Source organism: Canis lupus, chromosome 9 (genome assembly GCF_011100685.1).
Source record: "Canis lupus familiaris isolate Mischka breed German Shepherd chromosome 9, alternate assembly UU_Cfam_GSD_1.0, whole genome shotgun sequence".
NCBI classification, from domain to species: domain Eukaryota; kingdom Metazoa; phylum Chordata; class Mammalia; order Carnivora; family Canidae; genus Canis; species Canis lupus.
Genome location: NC_049230.1, coordinates 22,351,397 through 22,379,025, shown reverse-complemented (window position 1 = coordinate 22,379,025; position 27,629 = coordinate 22,351,397). Strand labels below are relative to the sequence as shown.

Below are 27,629 nucleotides of genomic sequence, written 5' to 3'. Positions count from 1 at the left end.
ATTGCTTGTATTCATTTAAAAATTGAACCCAGACCAAACAACTGAAAGGTAAAGTGGCAGGTTATCGCTTTCCTTATTTAGACACTAAACTTGGCAGCTTCATTTGCATCAATTTACCTTATGATAGAAAAGATCCTCCAGATCTTCCTTTCTTTCCAACACTTATTAAATCATACATCCTCCATTTGAACTCTGGCAGCTGGGTTTTGGAGCTGGATTTACAAGTTGTCACATTTGGCCCCTTGTTTAACTAGTTGAGATCCTTTTAGATCCTGAATCTATCTATGAAGGCATTCAGATTGGCTTCTAGTTTCATATTGTCTATAAATTTGGTAAATATCAGATCTTTAGCCATGTAGTTTTTAAGAAATACTACAGAGGACAGAATCCTGTGCTTTGCCATAGTGACCTTTCTCTGTTTGATACATATCAATAACGTGCACTCCTGTAGGTATGCTAATCACTTAGCTTATGCATCTTGAGTATATTTATTATGGTCCAAAGAAATTAAGACTTTTTTTTTTCATTGTTGACCATGTCTTGCCAAAACCCAAGCATTCCTCTCATCTACCGGTCTGGTAACCTTTAAGAAGGAAATCATGTCAAGATACTGAACCAACGCTTGTTCCCATCATCATCTCTTTTAGAATCAGTTCCAAAATCTTGGCTGAGTCTGGCATCATACCAGCCTGCACTTTGGAAGAGGTGATAGCTGGGGTGGGAAGATACAAGATGAGGAAATGAGAAAACAAAAACATGGTAGTGATGCAACACTAAGTCCTCGAGCTTCACTGCAAACAATTGCTTTCTCCTTCACCTTTTAGCTTCAAATGGGCTGCTGTGGCAAATCTGATACATCACAACAGCTTTAGAGGTTTACCTTGACTGATTTTACCGAGCAAACGAATGCAGTAAAATGATCTGCTTCAAACGTAGGTAGAAATGAGAAACGGAAATAGAAAACTATGAAACAGCTCCAATGCCGCAGCGAAGCTGTAGCAGGTGGGCGCCCTCCACTCGGAAGGCCCAAGATGGCTGGGCGAGGAACCGGAGGCGGCTGCCCGGAGCTCAGCTCCCCACGCCCGGGGCCTACTCGAGGGAAGACGGGGTCGCGGAACGCCCCCGGTACGTCACCGATTACGTAATCCCACTCGCCTGCAAAAGTGCCGCAGGGCGGCAGCCCCGCCCCTAGCCCCTCCCCCTGAAAAGCGCGGTGGCCCGTGTCGCACGTGAAGCATGCTGGGATTAGCTCTCGAGCCTCCCGGCAGCCCCTGCGACGGGCGCGGTACGTAAGGAGCTGGCCGGCGACGGCCGTTCTCCGTAAGATGGCGGATCGGCGGCGGCAGCGCGCTTCGCAGGACACGGAGGACGAGGAGTCTGGTGCTTCGGGCTCAGACAGCGGCGGCTCCCCGGCGCGGGGCGGCGGGAGCTGCAGCGGTAGCGCAGGAGGCGGTGGCAGCGGCTCTCTGCCTTCCCAGCGCGGAGGCCGAGCTGGAGCCCTTCATCTGCGGCGGGTGGAGAGCGGGGGGGCCAAGAGCGCTGAGGAGTCGGAATGTGTGAGTGCGCGCGGGTGGGCCGGGCCGGGGGGCGGGGTGTAGGTGGTGAAGGGACGCTGGGAGTTGATGGTAGATGCTGGGGCGTATTGTGTTAGAGAAGAGAGCTATCCCAGTGCAGTGTGCATCCGGAGCCCCGAGGGAGGAGGTGGTGTTGGGGTTTCTGGGGGAAGGGCAGACCCGCTGCACGTGAAAAGAGGATCTTTATTCAGAAATTGGGGCTGGAAGTGAAGAGACCGGACCTCCCTCGTTTGCTACTTGTTAAAGATGTACCTTTTCTCATCTCCCTTTTCAACCATTTTGTGTTGAGTTTTCAGTTCCCCACCCTCTGGGTATCAAGGAACTAAATCATGTCATCTTCTTTCCTTCAGGAGAGTGAAGATGGCATCGAGGGCGATGGTGAGTAACATCATGACAAGTATTTTGCCCGTCAACTCACATCACCTATTTCCACCAGTTGACATCCTCTCAGACCGTTAAGGATTTGGGGGCGGGTACCACTGAGTGGCTCTTTGTAACACAATGCCTACAAGCTTACGTTTTAGCAGTATGATCTTGGGCAAATCACTCATTGAGCCTGTTTCCCATTTGTAACTGGGAATTATGATTTTCTCTCTCTGATAGATTGATGTCAGAATTGAACGAGGGTCTTAGCTTGACTCAAAAAGCAGTGAGTAATAACTTTTTTCTTTACATATTTCTGTTTCCTTTCAGCTGTTCTGTCGGATTATGAAAGTGCAGAAGACTCTGAAGTGAGTGTGATAGGCTTTTTTTTTTCCCTATGGTATATGGGTTGGAAATTTTTTGATGTATTTTAAGAACGTGTATACACCTGTGGTTCAAAAGTACCATGACCTCCTTGTTATTTCTCTTGTGCATTCTTCATTTATGTTTCTCAAAAACTGTTATTAAAGGTCTTGTTTATTTAGAGTGAGAGAAGTTTGGTGCATTCCACATCAGGTTTCATGTGTTAGTACTGTTAGTAGTTGGCTTTTCACCCTGTCTGAAGAAAATAAGTTTCTAAATAAGAGAATGAGAACATCCTGAAGCCCTTCACAGAATAAGAGTTCCTTTTATGCTAGGAAGTGAAACCAGCTAATTGAATTTTTTTTTTTTTCCAAGTGTATGTGAAGACCTTAAAAGGAGAGGATCCTGAGTTGTTTGTATCAGAAATATCCCTGTTTCTAGGGAGCTTTCTCCCTCCTTAAATTCAGGAGAAAATATCCATAAGCCAAGCTTTTGTGACTTTATTTGTTTTGGTTAGGTGAACTACTAGAGATGCTATTTGTTTCCTGGGGTTGAATAAAGTCCTAATTTCTGGAATTTGGGTCATGAGGTTATGGGCAGGAGGAATTGGATTGTGGATCAAAGGTTCATTCTGTAAGTTTTGTAGAACTGTTACTACATATTAGATTTCCATTACATCCTGGAGATGCAACAGCAAACACTATACTAAAATTTCTGTCTTTAGGAATGACTTAGGAAGTCAGATAAACATGCAGGCAGTCCTACGAGTTGGTGACAACTGCTGGGGATAGGCTTAAGCTTAAGCAGGGTGTTAATGGCTGAGTACTGACTCCATCTTAGGCCGTCGAGAATAAGTTGGAGTTAGGCCATGTTTTAGGCAGAGGGAACAACAGCTGTGAAAATCCAGACACAGGAGAGAAAACTGAATATTTGGAAACTTGGAAGTAGTTTGGTGTGGCTGGAATATTGTTAGGATGGATACCAGAAATAAAGGCTAATTAGTGAACAGGGATCAGATCATGAAGGGGTTTACTTGTTCCTTTTCTTCATTATGCACCTGCTGTATGCCAGGAGTTATACAAGGCACTAGAATAAAAGACAAACATAGTTCTGCTCTCCTGGAATTTACATTCTGGGGAAAAATAGACAACTTTAAGCAAGTAATTACAGTAATGTTTGGTGTCGTGATATCAGAAGCACAGGGCGCTTTGGAAGCACATGGCAGGGGCAATGAATTGTTTGGAAACGCTTAGAGGATGGGATGTTGAAATAGAGACTTGAAGGGTGAGTAGGAGTGAGCCAGGCAGTATTCTAAGCAGAGGGAACACTGTTTGGGAAGAAGGTCTAGAAGGGATGGACTGCATGACAAATTGGAGAATATGAAAAGTTTAGTGTGACTGGGGCTAAATGATGAGTCTGAGTCCAAATCTTAAAATACCTTGTAAGCCTGATTAGAATGTATTTGGATTTTATTCTAAGGAAGTAAGAAAGCATAACAAGGTTTTAAACAAGTGTGATATGGATTAGACTTAAATTTTAAAGAAGTGTTTTTCAGAACTAAGGAACTCCTGCATCAGAAAATCCAGTTGGAAAAAAAAAAAAAGAAAAAAAAAGAAAAAAGAAAATCCAGTTGGCCAGTTCTTTTTTTTTTTTTTCAGTTGGCCAGTTCTACTGAAACAAAATCTTGCAGAGGGAGGGAAGACTCAGGCATTTATGTTAACAAATCCTGGATTGATGCTTATGCACAATAACATTGAGAATTATTATAACAATTATTTTGTTTGCAATGATAGTTGATCTGAGGGGAGCAAGATCGGAGGCAGGAAAGCTAGTTAAAGCTATTGTGGACACTGAGTGTATACTGTATATTGGCAAATTGTATTTGTTTACTTAAAAGATTTTATTCATTTATTCATGAGAGACAGACATAGGCAGAGGGAGAAGCAGGCTCCTTGCGGAGAGCCTGATGCAGGACTGGATCCCAGGACCCCGGGATCACTACTTGATCCAAAGGCAGACACTCAACCACTGAGCCACCCAGGTGCCTTGGCAAAGTGAATTTAAATAAAATATGTATGTATTTATTTATAAAGATTTTATTCATTTATTCATGAGAGACACAGAGAGAGGGAGAGGCAAAGACATAGGCAGAAGGCAGGCCCCATGCAAGGAGCCCGACCCAATCCCGGGACTCTAGGATTACGCCCTGGGCCGAAGGCAGGCGCCAAACCACTGAGCCACCCAAGGATCCCCAAAATAAAATAATTTTTTTAAAAAAAAGCTATTATGGAAGTCTAGGAAGCAGTAAGCATGGACTGGAGTGGAGTAGTAGCAGTGAAAGTAGAAGTGGACAGAATTGAAAGTTATTTAGGTTATGGAATTCCCAGAATGTGGTGATTAATGAGATGCCTTATTTTCTCTGAAGTCAGTGATGAAGTTATCTGCAATGAGTAAAAGGGAGATGAGAAGTTTTGGGGTGAGGAATGTTTGCAGTAGTCACTAGAGAATGGAAACCCTGGAAACATTGTCAGGCGGTATGGAGTGTTCAGTGAGGTTTGGTGATTGTGAATTTATAGCATCTCACTATTCTGTATGTAAATGAGTTTGGTTGTTATCCTAATAATGAGAAAGAAGGCTACTGAAGGTCTCATTATGGGGAATGAAGCAAGACTTGGGACATGGAGAACCGTTAAGAGATTGTTAGGATAAGCCAAAGAACATCATGGTGCCCTAAAGAAGAGACATGGCAGTGGGACTCAGATTTGAGAGATGTTTAGGTGGTACTAACAGAACTTCTTGATTGATTGACTAAGGAGCTTGAATTAAGGAGTCAAAAGGATGCCCAAATTGATGAATGATGTTATTCCCTAAGAATGAGACCCAGGAGATTTCATGGAGGACATTGATGGGTGAAGTTTTGGATGTTTTGAAATTGAGGCCTGTGGGACTTTGAAATGGCAATATATAGTAATATGGCCTAACAATTGAGAAGAAAGCCTAGTTCTACTCTGTCCAATACAATAGTCACCAGCCAGATGTGGCTCTATAGTTAAACTTAAAACTTCAGTTCTTCAGTTGCAAAGCCACATTTTAAGTACTTAATAGACATGTGTGGCCAGTGGCTGCTATATTGGACAGCATAGATAAAAAGATTTCCGTCATTCTAGAATTGTATCGGACGGTACTAGTTTAGATTCAGAAAAAAGATCTGGTGTCCTGACTTCATAGTAATGCATTACTTGCTTGCTTTTTTTTTTTTTGGTTACTAAATGTATACCTAGACACTACAGTTCAGTTTTGCCTATTAAAATTTGATCTGTCTCGGAACGCCTGAGCTGCTTAGCGGTTGAGTGTCTGCCTTCAGCTCAGGGCGTGATCCGGGAGTGCTGGGATCGAGTCCCACATCTGGCTCCCTGCGTTGAGCCTGCTTCTCCCTCTACCTGTCTCTGCCTCTCCCTCTCTGTGTCTCTCATAAATAAACAAATAAAATCTTTAATAAATAACTCCTTTCACAATTTAAAAAAATTGATGTCTCTTAGTCTGCAGGTTAGTTTTTCATCCCATTTCTTTTTTAAAATTTTTTAAAGATTTTATTTATTTATTTATTCATGAGAGACAGAGAGAGGCAGACTTAGGCAGAGGGAGAAGCAGGCTCAGTGCTGGGAGCCTGATGAAGGACTCGATCCTGGAACTCTAGGATCACTCCCTGAGTTTGTTTTATCTTGAACAAAACTGACAATCAGTTTCTTTCCCTTAGAGGTCACTTGCTGTTTTTGTCTAGATATTCCCAGTATATTTTCTTTAAGGTCTGATAATTATGTTAGAATTTGTCAAAAAAAAAAAAAAGATTTGTCTTGGTGGTGGTTTTTCTGGATCAGTGTTCACAGATATGAGATGTACTCTACTCTGTGTCATGGAACCCCTATCCATGGCAGTCTTCAGTATTTGACCCTTTCTCTCTCATCCTTTTTTTCTTCATCTCTGATTTTTCAAAATATTTTTAAATATTTTAAAGTCAGTGATAAAGTTACCTGCAAAGAGTAAAAGGGAGATGAGAGGTTTAATGAGGTAGCACTTTTTATTTTTACTTAAGGTGTTATTACTGTGGTTATTCACTCTTGTGTTCCTTCTAGTTTTAGACTTTGTAATACCTTCCTAGTTCTTTGGTTTAATCTTTGAGTTTTTCTAATTTTGATTGATGTTCTTTCATGCCTTACATAAGCTTCTTAATGTCTTTTTAGCTCATTTTGAAATAGAAGTTAGAATTTTGATATGATATGAGCCTGTCTTTCTGGCATATTTTCTTTTAGGAATGCTCTTCTACTTATTTCTTCCTCGTAATAAGTTTATATGGAATTTGACATCTCTATTTTTGTGTTGCTGATTTTTTTTAAAAAATTTTTTTTTAATTTTTAAAAATTTTTAAAAAAATTTTTTAAATTTAAAGAAAAAAGAAAAGAGAGAGAGAGAGAAAGAACGAACGAACGAACCATGGTGGCTTGCTTTCTGAGATTTTTTGCTCTTGTTCCCTTCCCTAACTTGTTTTATAGCTTCTCTTCATTTCTTTTGCCCCTTTCCTGCTCAGTTTGATTCTCAAGTTTTTCTTTGGTATGGGGCCCTATTCTAGAAGGGAGCCCTGGCAGCTAGGTTAGTTGCAAGATTTCAGAGGTGTTAGCTCCAACCCTTTCAGTGCATTTTACTGCAGGACCCTCACGTTCAAATGCTATTGGAGATAGTCAAATCCCTCTTAGTTGGAACTGTTGTTCTCAGATTAGCTTTCTATTATTTATTTATTTTTTTTAAAGATTGTATTTATTTATTCATGATAGTTACACAGAGAGAGACAGAGAGGCAGAGACACAGGCAGAGGGAGAAGCAGGCTCCATGCAGGGAGCCCGATGTGGGATTCGATCCCAGGCCTCCAGGATCGCGCCCCGGGCCAAAGGCAGGCGCCAAACCGCTGCGCCACCCAGGGATCCCTAGCTTTCTATTAAATGTTGGTTTGATTAGTTTAGGATTCTCCTGTTCTCAATTCTGTGCTCTCTCTAAGGACAGTAGTCTGATGCAGGTCTTATGGCTGTTGGTGCTTTATTCCTTATTCCTTTATTATTACTTTGTTGTGAATGTTGTTCAGAGGGTTTAAATTAGGACTTTGATTTTGCTGCCTAGAAGCCATAATTTCATGTGGAGATTTGAAGGGATCAAAAACTATGCTGCTGCCATTTTCCAGAATCCTCCAAGAGAATTTTTTAAAGAAAGTTGACTGTGAAAAGAAGGCTAGAGAGATGGTAGCTGGAAGGAAGACTGTGAGGTCAAGAGAGGTTTTGGTGGTTATTTTTTCAAGTTGGAGAATCCAGTATGGTTCAAAATTGAAGGAAGAAGTAGAAAGGGAAAGAAAAGAGAGAGAGTAGATAGTAAGTGTACTGGTGTCCTTGATTGACAATGTGAGAGGAAATAAGAACCAGTCAAGGGAAACATCTTCCATTGTAATTAGAGAGAGGTGGGAAGGAAAGATGTATGGGGGAGGAAACTGTTGTTTTCTTCTTCTTTTTCTTTTTCTTTTTTTTAAAGATTTATTTATTTATTCATGAGAGACACAGAGAGAGAGAGAGAGAGAGGTGGAGACCTAGGCAGAGGGAGATGTTTTCTTCTTCATTTTGTTTTCCTCATGAAGTAGAAGGAAAAACATTGAATCGGGAATTTATTGGAGGGAAGGGGAGGGATTGTCAGACTCCAGGAGGTTTGAGTGGTTGAGGTTGCAGGTGGCACTGATGTATGAAGTTATAGGAATTTTTTTTTTAATATTTTTTATTTATTTATGATAGTCACACAGAGAGAGAGAGAGAGAAGCAGAGACATAGGCAGAGGGAGAAGCAGGCTCCATGCACTGGGAGCCCGACGTGGGATTCGATCCCGGGTCTCCAGGATCACGCCCCGGGCCAAAGACAGGCGCCAAACCGCTGCGCCACCCAGGGATCCCTTTTTTTTTTTTTTTAACCTCTTTGTTGATGTTTAATGGTCTGACTGAAGACCTAGAAAAGGCAGACATTTTAGTTGATCCAGTCTTGGGCACAAGGGAGTGGCAGGGGACTTGGTGATTGGAATCTAGTAGTGATTGAAATAAGTGGGCTGTGGAAACTAAAGAGAGAGGAAGGTGAATGTGGAAGAAGATGGATGGATAGGGAGAAGGTGGGAGGGTTAAAGAAGTGGTTGTCTTAGGTTGGAGATGAGAGGGTAAAGGAATAACTAAGTAAGAATAGGCATAAAAATGGTATCCCTGGGTGGCTTGGCGGTTTGGCGCCTGCCTTTGGCCCAGGGCGTGGTCTTGGGGTCCCGGGATCGGGTCCCACGTCTGGCTCCCTGCGTGGGGCCTGCTTCTCCCTCTGCCTAGGTCTGCTTATGTACTCTCACTCTTGCTCTCTCTCAAATAAATGAATAAAATCTTAAAAAAAACAAACAAACCCAGCTTTATTGAGATATAATTTACATACCTTATAATTTATCCATTTAAGGTGTACAATTTTGTGGTTTTTAGTATATATGTAGATATATGCAACTATTACAATATTAGTTTCAGAGCATTTTCATCACCTTGGAAAAAACCTTGTTGCCTTTAGCGTTTGTTTCTCCCCGCCCCCTAGTTTTTCCATCCTCATCCTTTGGTCCATAAGCAATCACACATCTACTTTTTTTTTTTTTTTTTAAGATTTTACTTAGGAATCCCTGGGTGTCTCAGTGGTTTGGTGCCCGCCTTCGGCCCAGAGCGTGATCCTGGAGTCCCGGGATCGAGTGCCACATCGAGCTTCCTGCATGAAGCCTGCTTCTCCTCTGCTGCCCCGCCCCCCCATCTCTCATGAATAAATAAATAAAATCTTTAAAAAAAAAAAAAGATTTTATTTATTCATGAGAGACACAGAGAGGGAGAGAGGCAGAGACACAGAAGACAAGCAGGCTCCATGCAGGGAGCCTGACATGGGACTCGATCCCAGGACTCTAGGATCACGCCCTGGGCCGAAGGCAGGCACCAAACTGCTGAGCCACCCAAGGATCCCCCAATCACACATCTACTTTTTGTTTCTAGGAATTTTCCTATTCTGGCCTTTCATTTGAATGGAATCATAACATATGGACTTTTGTGACTGGCTTCTTTCATTTAGCATTATGTTTTCACAATTATTATCCATGTTGTAACATGTATCAGTACTTAATTCCTTTTTATGATGGCTCAGTAACATTGTGGTGTGTGGTGTACCATTGTTTGGATATACCACATTTTGTTTATCCATTCATTCATTGATAGGCATTTGAGTTTCCTTTTTTTTTGTTATGAATAATGTTGCTATTAACATCAGTGTACAATTTTTTCTTTGGATTTATGCTTTCATTTCTCTTGGTTCTGTATCTAGGAATGGAGTTGCTGAGTCATATGGTAACTGTGTGGGCTTTTTTTTTTTAGTCTTTTTGTTTTTTTCTCAAAGATTCCTTTTTATTTATATGAGAAAGAGAGAGCACACGTGCATGCAAGCACCAGCAGGGAAAGGGATGGGTAGAGGGATAAAGAGACTCCACTGAGTAGGGATCCTGAAGCAGGGCCTGAACCCAGGATCACAACCTGAGCTAAAGTCAGATGCCCAATTGACTGAGCCACCTAGGTGCCTCATAGTAACTATGTTTAATTGAATGAGGAACTGTCCAACTATTTTCCAAAGCAGCTGGACCATTTTACATTCCCAACAGCAATATATGGAAATTCCACATTTCTTCAAATACTCGCCAGGATGTAATGGTCGTGCCTTGACTTTTTCATTCTAGCCATCCTAGTAGGTGTAAAATGGTGCCTCATTTTGATTTGTATTTCCCTGGTGACTAATGATATTGAGCAATTTTTCCTTGTGCTTATTGACCATTTGTGTATCTTCCTTGGAAAGAATACCTATTCAGAAAAAAAAAAAAAAAAGAATACCTATTCAGTTACTTTTTAATTGGGTTGTCTATCTATTGAGTTGTAAGAGTTCTTTGTAAAATATTCTAGATATAATTCCTTATCAGATATAGGATTTGCAAATCTTTTTTTCCCATTCTGTCGGTTTTCATTTTTTTTTTATTTTTATTTTTATTTTTATTTTTATTTTTATTTTTATTTTTTTTATTTAAAGATTTTATTTATTTATTCGTAGAGACAGAAAGAGAGGGGCAGCAGAGGAGGCAGAGGCACAGCCAGAGGGAGAAGCAGGCTCCATGCAGGGAGCCTGACGTGGGACTCGATCCAGGGTCCCCAGGATCACACCCCAGGCTGCAGGCGGCGCTAAACCGCTGCGCCACCGGGGCTGCCCGGTTTTCTTTTTTTTGATAACATCAGGTTTCAATTTTTATGAAGTCCAATATATCTGTTTTTTCTTTTTGCTTGTGCTTCCCCCCCCCACCCCCCATTTGAGAGAGAGAGAGAGACCGAGCACAAGCAGGGCAAAGGGAAAGGGAGAAGCAGACTGACTGCCTGCTGAGCAGGGAGCCCGATGCAGGGCTTGATCCCAGTACCCTGAAATCATAGCCCTAGCCAAAGACAGACACTTAACCGTCTGAGCCACCCAGATACCCCTTGCTTCTGCTTTTGATGTCATATCTAGGAGGGTTTGCTGAATCCATGCCAAAACCAGAATCCTGAAGATTAACTCCTACATTTTCTTTTAAGAGTTCTATAGTTTTAACTCTTATATTTAGGTTTTTAATCCATTTTGAGTTAATTTTTTAAAATATTTTATTTATTTGAGAGCGAGAGAAGGAGAGCATGATTGGGGGGAGGGGCAGAGGGAGAGAGAGAAGCGGACTTCCCACTGAGCAGGGAACCTGATGTGCAGCTAGATCTCAGAACCCTGGGTCATGACCTAAGCTGAAGGCAGACCTTAACTGAGCCACCCAGGTGTCCCTAATTTTTTTTAAATTTATATTTATTTATTATTATTTTTTTTTTATTTATTTTTTTTATATTTATTTATTAGAGAGCAAGCAGAGGGAAGGGGTAGAGGGAGAGAGGGAGTCTTAAAGCAGACTCCTCACTTAGCTGAGAGCCTGATGGGGGTCTTGGTCTCGCTACCCAGAGATCACCATTTGAGCCAAAACCAAGAGTTGGGCACTTAACAGGCTATACCACCATTTTTTGAGTTAATTTTTGTATACAGGGTGAGGTAAGGGTCTAACTTCCCATTTTTTGCATGTGGCAGTTTTGATCAAAGGAGTACTTAAGAGCTTTTAAAGAGGAGCAGGTTTACTTTTATATATATATATATATATATATATATATATATATATATATATATATATATGGCATAAAAGTGAAATGTATAGGAGCGCCTGGATGGCACATTTATTTATTTATTTATTTATTTATGATAGTCACAGAGAGCGAGAGAGAGGCAGAGACACAGGCAGAGGGAGAAGCAGGCTCCATGCACCGGGAGCCCGACGTGGGATTCGATCCTGGGTCTCCAGGATCGCGCCCTGGGCCAAAGGCAGGCGCCAAACCGCTGCGCCACCCAGGGATCCCTGGATGGCACTTTAAAAAAATATATATATGGCATAAAAGTGAAATGTATAGGAGCGCCTGGATGGCACAAGAGTGGTGTCCCAACTCTTGTTTTTGGCTCGAGTGATTGTGAGATGGAGCCCCAAATCAGGCTCTCTGCTCAGCATGGAGTCTGCTTGAGATTTTCTCTCACTTTCCCTGCCCCTCCTCTTATATGTATGCGTTCTCTCTCTCTCTCTCTCTCTCTCTCTCTCTCAAATAAATCTAAATAAGTAAATAAAATGTGTGGGAAGGGCTCCTGGTTGGTTCAGTCAGCGGAACATGTGACTCTTGATCTCAGGGTCATGAGTTCAAGCCCCATGCTGGATATGGAGCCTACTTTAAAAACGTATAGGAGTTCTAGATAAGACTTGTCTGGAGTGTGGCCATGGAAACAAATGCCTGTAGCAGAGATGAAGACTGAGCACCTTGCTGGTCTTCCAAGTCAGTGGCAGGGTGGGCTGACCCAGGGCATAGAGTTATAGTTAGGTGACAGGAGCCTCAGGGGTGTAGGAGTTTAAAATGAGGCTGGAACAAAAAAAATAAAATTAAATTAAAAAATGAGGCTGGAGAACTTAGATCTGGAAAAGACTTTGAGAATGAGGAAGATACAAACTCCACGTCATAGTCTGATATATATAGGGCACGAAAGAATGTGCTAAAACTCTGTGTGAGAATGCTCCCAGGGAAGCAGTTGCTTTAGGGGAGAGCTAGGCTTCAGAGTTGGGAAGAGTGTCCATTGAAAGGTACAATTAGCAGTAGGAGAGTTTGTCTCTGGAAAAGGATTTTGATGTCCACCCTTAGCAAAAGCAGTGTGGTCCAAGGATAGCCACTTTTTGGCTTCATTAGACCAGATTTTGACTCTAATTTGGAGTCTCCTCAGCATTACAATGTTTGTATCTTTCTGTCCTGCTCTGGAAACAAAATTAGTGTTTTCATTTGGAATAAAAGAGTTGCCTCATTTGACATTCCACCATGGCCTAGAGAGGGTAGAGCATAAAACAAAGTTCTCTCATTAATCATTCCAATACTATTTTGAGATGTTTGAATTTAGTCTGTGTGTGTGTATGTGTGTTTGGTGGGGACTGATAAATTAAGGTCCATATACATATTAAACGAGACTCTTGGGATTTCTGCATCAGAACATACAGGGAACATAGGATCAGGGAAATAACTGAATGATTACCACCCACCCTTCCCCATCTCAAAAGGAAGGTAACCTCTTGTGACTGAGGGGAAATGAGAAAAATTAAGGGTACTTGGTTATTAAAAAGCTATCGGTAAAGGCTTAATCCTTGTAGGGTTGGTGTGGGGTCTCCTTCAAATTGTGGGTTTCACAACAGTATCACCTCTTTGGGAATCTTCACCCAGAACATGTAGAGGCTGAGATACCTGAATGCTGAGCAGGGAAAAGGAGTTAATTGGTTTCTCTGGGCCAGTTGGACAGACTTCACTCTATCTAAGGAAACGGCAGAAACTTAGAGCTCGAGAGCTTCTTGCTTCATCAGGAATTTTACAGTGGGACTCTTGGATCACATTTCTTTTTTTTTTTTTAATTTATTTTATTTTATTTATTTATGATAAGCACACAGTGAGAGAGGGAGAGAGGCAGAGACATAGGCAGAGGGAGAAGCAGGCTCCATGCACCGGGAGCCCGATGTGGGATTCGATCCCGGGTCTCCAGGATCGCGCCCTGGGCCAAAGGCAGGCGCCAAACTGCTGCGCCACCCAGGAATCCCCTTGGATCACATTTCTGATTTAGTCTGGGTCTGGAGTTCTGAGAGGGTCTGGTGCAGGTCAGGTATCAGACCCAGTAGGAGAATAAGACCAATGTGCACATATCTACCAGGTGGCAGAGGGATAATTGGCACTATGACCTGTTAACCCAACAATGGGGACTAGCCCACCTTCCCCTGAACCCATTTCTTTGTGTCTTTTCGGGTTTCTAAACATACTGCCCACCCTAGCCTATAGCTGTGCCTCTGGAGGTCCAAATCCTGACAAGTCTGTGAAATGAGAGTATTCTAAAGCCAGTTCCCTCAGCATGAGCTTTAGTTGCTCCTTTTCCCTGCCTAGAACTAGCCACACCTCTCTTACCTGACCCTTTCTGGTGGCCCCTATTTAGAAGATGGCCTAAGGGCGCTCCTCTGTATGAACAGACCCAGCAGTTTCTCCATCACAAGCAGGATTGTCTAATATTGATGTGGCAGGAGAGGGAAGGAATAGTAGAGAGGTGAGAGAGCACACAGGCTTGGTTTTCATTTCTAAAATGCAATAGTCAGGGGCACTTGGGTGGTTCAGTTGGTTGGGCATCTGCCTTTGGCTCAGGTCAGGATCCTGGGGTCCTGAGACTGAGCCTCGCATCAGGCTCCCTGCTTTGCTCAGTGAGGAGTTCTCTCTCCCCCTCTGCCCCTCCCCTTGTTCCTGTTTGCCCACTCTCAAAATAAAATCTTAAAAAAAAAAAAAAAAATAGGATCCCTGGGTGGCTCAGCGGTTCAGTGCCTGCCTTTGGCCCAGGGCGCAATCCTGGAGTCCCGGGATCAAGTCCCATGTTGGGCTCCCGGCATGGAGCCTGCTTCTCCCTCCTCCTGTGTCTCTGCCTCTCTCTCTCTCTCTTTCTGTGTGTCTATCATAAACAAATAAATAAATCCTTAAAAAAAAAGGCAAGACAAAAATAGTTTGTGCTGTTTAAAAAAAAAAAAATAGGGGCATCTGGGCGGCTCAGTTCATTCAGCATCTGCCTTTGGCTCAAGTCACGATCCTGGCATCCTTTGATCAAGCCCTGCATCAGGCTCTCTGCTCAGCCGGGAGTCTACTCCCTCTCCTTCTTTTCCCTGCTTATGCTCTCTCTCTCTCTCTCTCTCTCTGTCAAATAAATAGAATCTCTAAAAAAAAGAAAATGTGAATGGTCACACAAGTTTTCTGAAATTTTCTAAGTCAGAATTTTATAATTATATCATTCTGGACAGAATTGTTGGCTAGGAGGATCTCATGCTACAGAAAGTTGAGTATTCCTATCAGGATACAAAAAATGTAAGCCACTGTTTCCCAATTTGAAGGTAAATAGTGCCTGAGAAATCATAGGATTATTATGAAGAGTTTGCAAATTCACTAGTTCAGTTAATGTTATTTATAGACTAAATTATACATTTTCCACCTTTATGGACTACTGTTTTTGAATATATAAATTAATACAATATAAGTTTATTTTGGAATATTACTGAATATATAGGAGTTTTTCATCATACTTTTTTTTTTCAGTCAGTGGATATTATATTAAGCTCTTGTCTGTGGAGATCCATGAAAATTTTAGGGCATAAAAGAGGTCCACACAATCTAAAAGGTTGAGAATCTGCCCTAAGCCATTTTGAGATGAGAGAATTCACAACTTGAGTTAGAGTGTAGTTTTTAGGTCCTGCGTGTTTAAGAAACAATTCATGAAGATGGAGGTAAATTATCAAAGATTAATCTCTTTCTGTATGCTAGACAGTTAAAGCCTCCTTTTCAGGGGCACATGGGTGGCTCAGTGGTTGAGCATCTGCCTTTGGCTCAGGTTGTGATTGTGGGGTCCTGGGATTGAGTCCTGCGTTGGGCACCCCACAGGGAGCCTGCTTCTCCCTCTGCCTCTGCTTCTCTCTGAAAAATAAATAACAATCTTTAAAAAAAAAAAAGCCTCCTTTTCGTATCTCCTAGGATTCTTCCCCAGAGGCTACCACTGTTAACATTTCCTTGAATATCTTCTTGGGAAGCTTATGTGCATCTGTATAAATGTGTGTATATATTATATGTATTTTTTTATTGTGCTCTTTTTTTTTTTTTTTTTTTTTGGTGCCCCGTTCTCTAGAAATTTTAGTAAGAGTATTGATGTGTTTGCTTTTAATTCTTTTTTTTTTTTTTTAAGATTTTATTTATTCATGAGAATACACAGAGAAGAGAGAGAGGGAGGCAGAGACACAGGGAGAGGGAGAAGCAAGCTCCATGCAGGGAGCCCCACGCGGGACCTGATCCCGGGTCTCCAGGATCACACTCTGGGCTGAAGGTGGTGCTAAACTGCTGAGCCACCCGGGCTTCCCTGTTTGCTTTTAATTCTTAATTATAGTAAAAGTTCATTAGAAAATAACCTAAAGAATGGAAAATTTAAAAATGCACCATTTCCAATTGACAAGGAAACTTTTTTCAGGGTGAAGAAGGGGAGTATAGTGAAGAGGAAAACTCCAAAGTAGAGCTGAAATCAGAAGCCAATGATGCTGCTAACTCTTCAGCCAAAGAAGAGAAGGGAGAAGAAAAGCCTGACACCAAAGGCACTGTGACTGGAGAGAGGCAGAGTGGGGATGGGCAGGTCAGTATCCACCAGAGGCCTCCATTTTGGGGGTCAGAATAAGGGCTCTTAACCTTGGAGAGAATAAGAAGCCCTTTATCTGTCCTCCAGGAGAGCACAGAACCTGTGGAGAACAAAGTGGGTAAAAAAGGCCCTAAGCATTTGGATGATGATGAAGATCGAAAGAACCCAGCATACATACCCCGGAAAGGACTCTTCTTTGAGCATGATCTTCGAGGGCAAACTCAGGAGGAGGAAGTCAGGTAAGAGCCACTTGTTGCTGCTCTATTTATAGGCCAGGCACTTTGCTGATTTACTGCTCACAGTACTTTCAGGTTATTATGATTATCCCTTTTGTACAAATGAGGAAAGTGAGGCTTAAGTTTTTTGGTAATTCTTGGTGGAGGAGCTGGGATCTGGACCCACACTTCCACTGCCCTCCTTAATCTGAGGCTCAAGCCTCTGGGACATGAAGTACATGTGTAGGTTGCTGTATAGGTGAGAGATGTTTCCAAGGTGCCCACCCAGCACTTTAAAGTAAAGTCTTTCCTCATTTCTCTCCCTGTTCTGTTTGAGCCCAGCAGGCCCTAAGGTGCCGTGATTTTCTCTTGGTTTTATATAATCCATCTGGGAAGATGGGGAGACCCTTGAAGTGTTCTACCGTTTCCCTCCCCAACCCTCTTTTTTTTTCATGAACATCTTTATTTGGCAGAGTTTGCCAACCTCAGACACTTTTCCCTGGTTTTATCCAGACCCAAGGGGCGTCAGCGAAAGCTATGGAAGGATGAAGGTCGCTGGGAACACGACAAGTTTCGAGAAGATGAACAAGCTCCAAAGTCCCGACAGGAGCTCATTGCTCTTTATGGCTATGACATACGCTCAGCTCACAATCCTGATGACATCAAACCCCGAAGAATCCGGAAACCCAGGTGAGAAAATTTGGAGTTATATTTGTAGAAAGAACTCTTTTTATTTTCTGAATTTTAATTTAATTTAAAAATTTAAAAAATTTTTATTTATTAATTTGAGAAAGCGAGATAGCAGGAGAGAGCATGAGCTGGGGGCAGGGAGAGGGAGAAGCAGGCTCCCTGATGAGCAGGGAGCCAGATGTGGAGCTTGATCCTAGGACCCTGGAATCATGACCTGAGCTGAAGGCAGCCGCTTTACTGACTGAGCCACCAGGTACCCCAACACTCTGCTTTTCAAAGTGCCATTCCAACTTATAACTTAGTGGTTGGAGGGATATGGGAAGTCTCCCTAACCCTCAGTTTATATCTGTAGTGGTCTCGTTTCTTTTCTTTTCTTTTCTCTTTTCTTTTCTTTTTTTCTTTTTCTTTTTCTTTTTCTTTTTTCTTTTTTCTTTCTTTTCTTTTCTTTTCTTTCTTTCCTTCTTTCTTCCTTTCTTTTCTTTTCTTTTCTTTTCTTTTCTTTTCTTTTCTTTTCTTTTCTTTTCTTTTCTTCAAAATTTCATTTATTTGACAGAACACAAGAGTGGCAGGGAGAGGGAGAAGCAGGCTCCCTGCTAAGCAGGGAGCCCAACATGGGACTCCATCCTAGGACCCTGGGATCATGACGAGCTGAAGGGAGATGTCTAACCAACTAAGCCACCAAGGCAATCCTCTAGTGGCCTCTTTTGTTATTTCTTTTCTTAAGACGTTTGCCATTCCATTTATTCAGGTTTGGGAGTCCTCCACAAAGAGATCCAAACTGGATTGTTGAGCGGCCAAACAAGTCCCATCGCCACCAGGGTCCTGGGGGTACCCTACCACCAAGGACATTTATCAACAGGAACGCTGCAGGTACTGGCCGAATGTCTGCTCCCAGGAATTACTCTCGATCTGGGGGCTTCAAGGAAGGTCGTGCTGGTTTTAGGCCTGTGGAAGCTGGTGGGCAGCACGGTGGCCGATCTGGTGAGACTGTTAAACATGAAAGCAGTTACCGATCACGGCGCCTAGAGCAGACTCCTGTGAGGGACCCATCTCCAGAAGCTGATGCTGAAGTGCTCGGCAGTCCCGAGAAGGAAGAGGCGGTCTCAGAGATACCAGCTGCTGCCCCTGATACTGCACCACCAGCCCCTGACAGGCCTGTTGAGAAGAAATCCTACTCCCGGGCAAGAAGAACCAGAATCAAAGCTGGAGATGCAGTCAAGGTTGCAGAGGAGGTGCCCCCTCCACCTGAAGGGCTGAACCCAGCACCTCCAGTCCCAGAAACGACCCCTCCTCCACCTGCTAAGACTGGAAACTGGGAGGCTTCAGTGGATTCTACTACAAGTGGACTTGAGCAAGATGTGGCACAACTAAACATAACAGAACAGAACTGGAGTCCAGGGCAACCTTCGTTCCTGCAACCACGTGAGCTTCGAAGTAGGTACCTTAGGGTTTGACTAGCTTTTTTCCCTATACATCACTGAGTTTGGGGGCATGGGATTTAGACCCCCCATGCAGAGAAATGGGGTCTGACAGATATCTTTGTTTTCATTAACTGAAAGAAATGGATGGATTCACAGGTATTTTCATCCAAAGACCTCAGAGAGTTTTTATCTGTTACCTAAGACTACCCCCCACTACTTTGCCTCCTATTACCAGACCAGTCATTAGTATTGAGCTCCTGCATGCAGACTCTTTTACCCATTCTCTGTAGGAAAAGTTGGAAGAAGGTGGCAGTGTTCTTATTATATGAGCTAATGGTTAAATATTTGAAGGCAGGGATGCCTGAGTGGCTCAGCAGTTGAGCATCTTCCTTTACCCCAGGGCGTGATCCCAGATCCCAGGATCGAGTCCCACATGAGGCTCCCTGCATGGAGCCTGCTACTCCCTCTGCCTGTGTCTGCCTCTCTTTGTCTCTGATGAATAAATAAATAACATCTTAAAAAATAATAATAGAATAAAATAAATTTGAAGGCAGAAACTTACACTTTTGACCATTTGGTTGAGAATATTCTAATCTCTTTGAAAGGAAAGCCTAATTTCCTTAATGTAGAGCTAGGCTGCACCATAGAATGTTCTATAGTATAAGAAGTTTTTGACTACTTCTAATTTGGCCAGAGTGACTGAGGAACTGAACTTTTAATTTTAATAAACTGAAATTTAAATAACCACATGTGGCTACTGGATATCACATTGGACTGCATAGTTCTAGAAACTAGGACCTATCTACCACCGCTCTTGCTCATCTATTTTTGTCTCCCTCCAATCAGGTAGATCAGAGGATCTTTTCCTTAGTTTCTGAAATTTTTTTTTTTTTATATTTTATTCATTTTTTCATGAGAGACACAGAGAGAGGTAGAAATATAGACAGAGCGAGAAGGCTCCCTGCAGGGAGCCCAATGCAGGACTCGATCCCAGGACCCCAGGATCATGACCTGAGCCAAAGGCAGACATCTGCTCAATCACTGAGCCACCCAAGAGTCCCTAGTTTCTGAAATCTGATTTGAACTTAAAGTTTGTAAATCCTCATTTGGACTGGGAGTTTCAGCATCCTTCTCTGGTGTTCATAATTTTTATTTATTTTTTTAAATTTGTATGTATGTATTTATTTATTTAAATGATTTTATTTATTTATTCAGAGAGACACATAGAGAGAGGCAGAGACACAGGCAGGGGGAGAAGCAGGCTCCATGCAAGGAGCCAGATGCGGGACTTGATCCCGGAACTCCAGAATCACGACCGGAGCTGAAGGCAGATGCTCAACTGCTGAGCCCCCAGGCATCCCAATGTGCATGATTTTTAAATACCAAAAACCAGTGTAGCCTAAATTGGACCTGGAGTTGATCTTTGGGTGGAGGAGTATATCCTTCTACTGGTATTTTATTACCATTGGAAGACAGTCTCTAAAATATCCTTTGTTTTTTTTTTTTTTTTATCCTGAGTCATTTTCAGCCAGAGGTGGGTATCTTCCTGAACGTCTAGCCCAGAACTCTGTGGTCAGGGATAATCGAGCAAATTCACAGAATGTCCAGTTGTTGCACAGAAGGGCTGAGATTTTTCAATATGTTTGATAATATTCTGTGTAATTTTAACCTCCTAGAGATTCTATACAGGGAAGGATTTGGTGGGAAAAATTTGAACTTGCATTTTCTCATTGAAGTCTTTTTTTCTTTTCACATTCAAAGGCGTTATTGATGTGTTAAGGTTGCAGTCTGTGGGGGCAAATTTCCAAATGCTGGTGTTGACAGGAAGCAGAGCTACTTTAAAAGGAATTTTGTTAGTTTTAAAGAAGAAAGCATTTTTCTATGTTGGATTCTTAAACTTTCCATTTTCTTGATGTTCTCTTTAGTCCCACTCATACCTATTTTCTCTGTAGCCATGACTTTTTTTGGTGTATCACAGGTATGCCCAACCATATACACATGGGAGCAGGACCTCCACCTCAGTTTAACCGGATGGAAGAAATGGTACAGAAAGGGAAAGCAGTAGTTGGGGGAGGGGGGTTGTTGCATGCATCATTTGTTCACTGTTTAAACCAAGATAAGGTCTTGGAGTCCGTTTTCCATTGATTTACCCATATTTAATTTGGCTCTCCAGAAAGGGTAGCAAGGTCTTCGTTCAGATCCTGATGTATATTGTTGGTTTTTCAATTCATTTTGCAAATACTCCTTTATTTTTCTTCAAGAGAAAGAAAGTACAGGGCAGGGGGCAAGGCAGTAAGTGCAGAGGGAAAGGGAGAAAGAGAATCCTAAGCAATTCTCCACAGTGGAACCCAACCATGGGGCTTGGTCTCATGACCTTGAGATTGTGACCTGAGCTGATATTGAGTCAGATGCTTAACTGGCTGACGTACCCAGGCACCCCTATTCTTTTTGTTTTTTACGTTGGTTTTTTTTTTTTTTTTTTTTTCTATATTTAATTTCTGCATCCCACTGGGGCTCAAAAGACCCAAGATCAAGAGTTGCATGCTCTTCTGACTGAGTCAGTCAGGAGTCCCTCATTTTGCAAATACTGTTTAAACATGTTCCATGTACCAAGTGTGTGTTTACCTTTAAAGGAAGGGGGACCTGATATGAGAGCCAGCCCTCTGGGAGTCTTTCTGCTCAGACCTCTTTATTTCAGGGTGTCCAGGGTGGGCGAGCCAAACGCTATTCCTCTCAGCGGCAAAGACCTGTACCAGAGCCCCCTGCTCCTCCTGTGCACATCAGTATCATGGAAGGCCATTACTATGATCCACGTGAGTTTTTTCTTGTTGTTCAGGCACCTTTCTTAGTAGGATGAAGTGAACTAAGAAACCAGCTTCTTGCCTCCTGAATTTCCCTTCTGACTTCTCACAGTGATTATCAAACATTTTCTGGCTGCTGTTTTCTTCACATGGAAAATTGAGACCATCTTTTAAAGGGTTTGGGGGACAAGGAGATTGGTCCATGTGATATGAAGAGTGAGAGTTTATGAGAGTCCCAATGTGATATCTTACAGTGCAGTTCCAGGGACCAATCTATACCCATGGTGACAGCCCTGCCCCACTGCCTCCTCAGGGCATGATTGTGCAGCCAGAAATGCACCTTCCCCACCCAGGTAAGCTTTGCACCTCTGCTTGTATGCTTCCAGTACATGAGGATATGTGTTGGGGGCTTCACAAACTCCATCCTCCTGAGTTCTGTACTGCTTGCTCACAGGGTTGGCCGCTCTGGTTGCTTGGGCAGCAAACTCCTCTTGGGTCCATCCTGAGGACTTCCGTCCTGAGTCTGTCTGTGCTGAGCAGGGCAGCCAGACCATCCTAGGGAAATTGTGTCATCTTCTATTTCCGTTTTTGTCTTCTCTTCTTGTCTAGGTTTACATCCCCACCAGACACCGGCACCTCTGCCCAATCCAGGCCTCTATCCCCCACCAGTGTCCATGTCTCCAGGACAGCCACCACCTCAGCAGTTGCTTGCTCCTACTTACTTTTCTGCTCCAGGCGTCATGAACTTTGGTAATCCCAGCTACCCTTATGCTCCAGGGGCACTGCCTCCCCCACCGCCTCCTCATCTGTATCCTAATACACAGGTAAGATGGCTAATGAGCAGATTTTTCTAGGTACACATCCTATAAATCAGACAAGGATGTGGTATGGGGAGAATGGTTAAAGAATTTGAGAGAACATTTCAGTGCCACTGATTTTGCATGTGGCGCCAGGACACCTCTTGGTGGTCAGGAGCTAGAAATGCAGCTTATGTAATGCCCATCATCTCTTCTCTTCTGTTTCTTTAATGATGTTTCATTAAAGTGTTGAATAGGGATCCCTGGGTGGTGCAGCGGTTTAGTGCCTGCCTTTGGCCCAGGGCGTGATCCTGGAGACCCGGGATCGAATCCCACGTCGGGCTCCTGGTACATGGAGCCTGCTTCTCCCTCTGCCTATGTCTCTGCCTCTCTCTCTGTGTGACTATCATAAATAAATAAAAATTAAAAAAAAAATAAAGTGTTGAATAAAGAAGATATATTATTCTTACCCCTCCCTGTACTTTTTTTTTTTTAAGACTTTATTTATTCATAGAGACACACACAGAGAGAGAGAGAGGCAGAGACACAGGCAGCAGGCAGAGGGAGAAGCAGGCTCCATGCAGGGAGCCCGACAAGGGACTCGATCCCGGGTCTCTAGGATCACGCCCCGGGCTGCAGGTGGTGCTAAACCACTGCACCACTGGGGCTGCCTCCTCCATGTACTTCTTAATTCCAAACAGGTTGACACCATCTGGTATGTGAGGTGTCACCACTGAGCTCAGCCTCTTCCATTTTTCAGTTGATGGTAGGAATTAGAGAAAACTAAGTAGTACTTTGAAGAAGTAGGAACCATAACATAATTAGGATATAGTAAGGCAGAAATGAATAATCACTTATTTTAAAGGGGGGCAGCTTAGAGATTTATAAAGTTCCTCAGCTCTTTTATTTTTGTGCCTGAATGATGTTTCCTGTTCATCATAGTTTAGGTGAATTTATCACTAACTTTTTCTTCTGCCTTATTGGGGTCCCAGGCCCCATCACAGGTATATGGAGGAGTGACCTACTATAACCCAGCCCAGCAGCAGGTGCAGCCAAAGCCCTCCCCACCCCGGAGGACTCCCCAGCCAGTCACCATCAAGCCCCCACCACCTGAGGTATGAGAGCTGCTTCCAGCCTCAGTGGGCTTTCCTTTTCCCTAGAAGATTTCTCTCCTTTTCTGGATGTGTCTCCATAGTCTTTTTTTTTTTTTTTTTTTTAAATAACTGGTAACAAATTCTAACTTTGTTATTTCAGGTTGTAAGCAGGGGTTCCAGTTAATATGAGTTTCTAAATATTTTAAATCAAACAACATATAAAAGTAAGTATATAATATACTATGATTCTTGCAAATTTTTGAAACTAATGCTTATGCTTACTTGCATAACAATTCCCTAATTAATGATTTAAGTTGTAATCCCGAGATACCTTATGGGGAGGTTTACATGAGTCTCAAAATTTGCCAGCTGCTTTGTTTTGTGAATGCACTGAGCAGGATTGAAGCAGAAACCATTGTTAAATTGACAGAATTTTGTTTGGGAAGCTGCAAGGAAAAAATGCAGGAGGGTATTTTGTTTTAGGGAAAGGGGAAATATCAATTTGACGTCTTTGCAGCAAAGCCAGTTTAAAAGGATATGGAGAAAGACCATGGGGATTTTATTGTTGTTTTGTTAGGGACTTTAAAACACAAATATTTAGAAATGTGGCTTTTTGAAAACAGCTTGTAAATGCCCAGAAGATCCATTAATACTTTGATGATTCTTCCCTTTTCCCCACCCCTGTCAGAGAACCCAGGAAAGAAGAGAAATACAACTGGCTGTTTACTACCAGGAGGGCTTCAAAGATATAGGGTGGCTCCTACCAGCAAGCAGCTGAAGGAGGAGGACCCCTGCCCTCCTCTGAGGATAGGTTCTGTTGGAGACAGGGACAAACAAGTGGACTTCCTCCCATCTCCACTCTACTTGAGTTGGCTGTGCTCAGAGGAGCAGAGATCCAGTGAGCTCAGGCTTCTGGGTCTGTAGATTAGAAGCCCCGCCCCCCCCCCGCCCCCTTTTTTTTTTTTTTTTTTTTTTTTTTTAACTCTTCACTTTTTCCTGGGAAATTCAAGTGTCTTCTCCCAGGGAAGTTTCCTTCCTGTTTATTTTGTTTCCTAAGATGTTTGTTTTTAAAGCCTAGCTTGCTATTCTTAAAGTAATATTCTTTTAGTTTCTTTCTTCTCTGCCTTTAAATGAGACGAGTTCATCCTTCTATTTGTTAGCTCCTCTGGTTTCTCCTTTGGTTTTTCCCTGCATCCCAGATAATTGATATTTTACCAGCCAGTTTTCCTGCACCAAGTCTGCAAAGAGGTGGCCTTTTGGTTTTGGCTGGCCTTTGTTATTGTATACTTGGATTTTCTTAATTCCTCTAACCCTATGGAAGCAGAGCCGTCCACAGAGTATCTCATTGTGTGGAGAAAAGCTCAAAGTGTGTGGTAGGAACCCTTCTTCTTGACTTCAGTTTTCCAGAATCTGAGCCTCCATCAGTCCCTGTACTGTGGTAGGCGTCAGTCCTCTACTTGAGGGCAAAGTCTGTACAGTGGGGAGAGATGGCAAACCAGATGCTTTTGTGAAAAAGGGAAAGTGGAGTAAGCCTTTGCACCTTAGGGGTCTGTGTTCACATAGTCCTCAGGGCTCAATCTTTGAGGTAAGTGGAATTAGGGGGCCCTGCTTCTCTTTCTATTCCTCCTATCATGTCCCCTTTCCAGTTGCAGTGGACCAATGCATCTCTCTAGAGGCAGACACTGTCCAGCAAACAGTCTACCCAATACTTTGCAGTTGGTCTTCTCCATGTCTTTCCTGCTACAAGTGTTTTAGATGTTACTACCTGATTTCCCCCAAGTTCTGCTCCTGTCCCTGAAAACAGAAGATACCACATTTGGGCTTCAGGCCTAAGGAAACCAGTCACTTTCAGGGCAGGGGCTCCTCCCCTCTTTTCCTCCCTATCCATGGCACTGCCTCTGCAGAAGAGATTCCTATTGCTGCAACACTTGTGTCTGCCAGGGGTAACTTGGCCACTGTCCCTGTCCTACAGAACCTGAGGGAGATGGTGGTGGCTCTGTCTCTCCCAAGTAATGTCACTGTTTCTATTCCTTCTCTCCAGCAGCTGATCTAACCACTCTTGAGTCACAGGTGTGGGGTGGGGAGTGGGGAGAGGCACTCAAGCTGTAAGCCCCAAGGAGGAAATAACTAAGAGATTCTTCCAGGAGTGGCTGGTGGTTGTGCCTTTTGTAGGCTGTCCCCTTTGCCTTAAACCTGAAGATGTCTCCTCAAGCCTGTGGGCAGCATGCCCAGATTCCCAGACCTTAAGACACTGTGACAGTTGTCTCTGTTGGTCCACTGTGTTTTGTTGCAAGAATTTCTCCATGTGTGTTGTTATTGTTTGTTACTATTTTAAAGGGTGCACATTTGTGATCAGCATTGTGACTTCGAGATAATAAAATTTAGACTGTAAACTTGGCTCCTTTGCCAGTGTTTTGCATGAGTCTTGATTTGGGAGGGATAGGAGAGGACTTGCTGATTCCCCTAGAGCCACAGTCACAACTCAAGCCAACTCAAGACTTGTGAAATGGAACTCCTGAGAGATGAGCCCATAGGTATGTCTGTACTCCCATTAGTTATCTTTTCCTAACTACATGTTAGGATACCGTGCAATCCCTTAGATTGGAAGTGTCATGGACAGAAAAACTAATGAAAGGTAGCTCTCCTTTTTGCCTTTGATAGTGTTTGGCAGGAGAGTTTCCCAGGGTAATGTACCCAGTGTTAATACAACTGTACCAGGTCCTAGATGAGGGGGAGGCATTAGGTAGCTAGCTTTCTTGAAAAGTAAAGACACACTGGCACTAAAGTGCCAAGAACCACAGCCTAAGTGGGAGGCTTCTCAGTCTTCGTAAACGTAAAGAGCAGTTGAGACCACCAGCTGTGGCTTATTTTGCCAGATACCTAGGCCACTGGGTCTCTGATGTTCCCAGGCCAGTTCCTAGCTTTGAAGTGACTTTTCTTTCAGATCCTGGATAGGGTGGAAGTTTATGATAGAGGTTGATCCTGGTGTGGGGGAGCAATTGAATTTAATGTGGAGCTGGTGGCATCTGTTCTTGGGTACCACAAATCCTTGTACACTGGGGACATGGACTTCATGGTATACCTTAAAACAGTTGGGACTCCCCCTACATCCCCTGGTGCTGCTGCTTGAGCCATGGGCCATGACTCTCTTAACCCTTATCCCTAATCCTCTTAATGTCCATTTGCTTTCCTCCTCCCCCACAGGGTGATGGGTAACTACGGGCCTGATCTCCAGGGTCATGCAAAGAATGCCAGCCAGTCTTTGGGGAAGGTTATGGCAGGAGGAATGACGATGTGGAGATGCTTCCCCCTCGCCCCTGCCTCTTGATTTCCCCAGTCCTGCAGTTAGATCCCATTGCTCTCTGTTGCCCTGGTAACGAACTCAGTGAGAAAAAACTCAAGCTCAGCAAAGCCCCCAGGTTGTCTGCCCTGCCAGTCTGCCTCTCAGTGGACAGAAGAGGAATATAAAGAGCAAAGAGATCAGCCTTAGGTAGCCTTGCTCCATCCCCTTCTAGAGGCTAAGCTCAAAGTTTTTTGGCTACCATGTCCTCCTACCATTCTCCCTCCATTTCTTCCATGCCATCCCCACCTCACCTCTGGGGTCAACACACTGGCCTGCTACCTTGTGGATGACCCAGAACAGAAGAGCTTCAAATCCTGAAGTTGATGCCCAGCATAGGCAGCCCACTTGGGTTGGGTTGTCCCTCTAGGGCAGGGATTCTCAACCCTGACTGTTTGAATCACTTGGGGATCTTTTACGTGTCATCTTTGCACAGGGCCCGTGCTAATCTCTGTATAGTTCCAATTTTAGTATATATGCTACCAAAGCGAGTACCACTTGGGGATTTTTTTTTTTTTTTTAAGATTTCATTTATTTATTCATGAGAGACATAGAGAGGCAGAGAGACAGGCAGGGGGAGAAGCAGGCTCCATGCAAGGAGCCAGATGCGGGACTCGATCCCGGAACCCCCAAGATCATGTCCTGAGCTGAATGCAGATGCTCAACGGCTCAGCCACCCAAGCATCCCCCACTTGGGGATTTTTTTAAACAATTTCAGAAAACTTGGCCTCACCTCAAAGATTTTTTTTTTTTAATATTTTACTTATTTATTCATCAGAGAGAGGCAGAGACCCAAGCAGAGGGAGAAGCAGGCTCCATGCAGGGAGCCCAATGAGGGACTTGATCCTGGGAGCTCAGGAACATGCCCTGGGCCAAAGGCAGATGCCAAACCGCTGAGCCACCCAGGCGTCCCCTCGCTTCAAAGATTTAATTGATTTAGAATGTGGCCTAGACATCAATATTTTTGAGAAATTCCCCTGGATTCCAATATGCACTTGAGGCAAGAACCTTGGTTCTAGGAGGGCCATGGCTCAATGCTGGCTTTCCTTCCTGATTCAAGTCCTTGAACT

The 27,629-nt window shown here is 43.2% G+C and overlaps 1 protein-coding gene and 1 pseudogene across 1 annotated transcript; one reads left to right on the top strand and one right to left on the bottom strand.

Moving 5' to 3' along the window:
* The first annotated feature begins 1,265 nt into the window (after positions 1 to 1,265).
* Positions 1,266 to 25,617, top strand: CASC3 (CASC3 exon junction complex subunit). Its single transcript, XM_038547397.1, has 14 exons — positions 1,266 to 1,556; positions 1,925 to 1,952; positions 2,268 to 2,305; positions 16,040 to 16,198; positions 16,289 to 16,440; positions 16,930 to 17,106; positions 17,855 to 18,540; positions 20,506 to 20,570; positions 21,226 to 21,340; positions 21,583 to 21,681; positions 21,938 to 22,152; positions 23,118 to 23,240; positions 23,380 to 23,443; positions 23,908 to 25,617. Exons 1-13 carry the CDS (start codon positions 1,326 to 1,328, stop codon positions 23,401 to 23,403), a joined length of 2,112 nt encoding a protein of 703 aa, XP_038403325.1. The 5' UTR covers positions 1,266 to 1,325; the 3' UTR covers positions 23,404 to 23,443; positions 23,908 to 25,617.
* Positions 25,618 to 26,957: 1,340 nt separating this feature from the next.
* On the bottom strand, positions 26,958 to 27,054 carry LOC119873462 (annotated as a pseudogene).
* Positions 27,055 to 27,629: the final 575 nt, after the last annotated feature.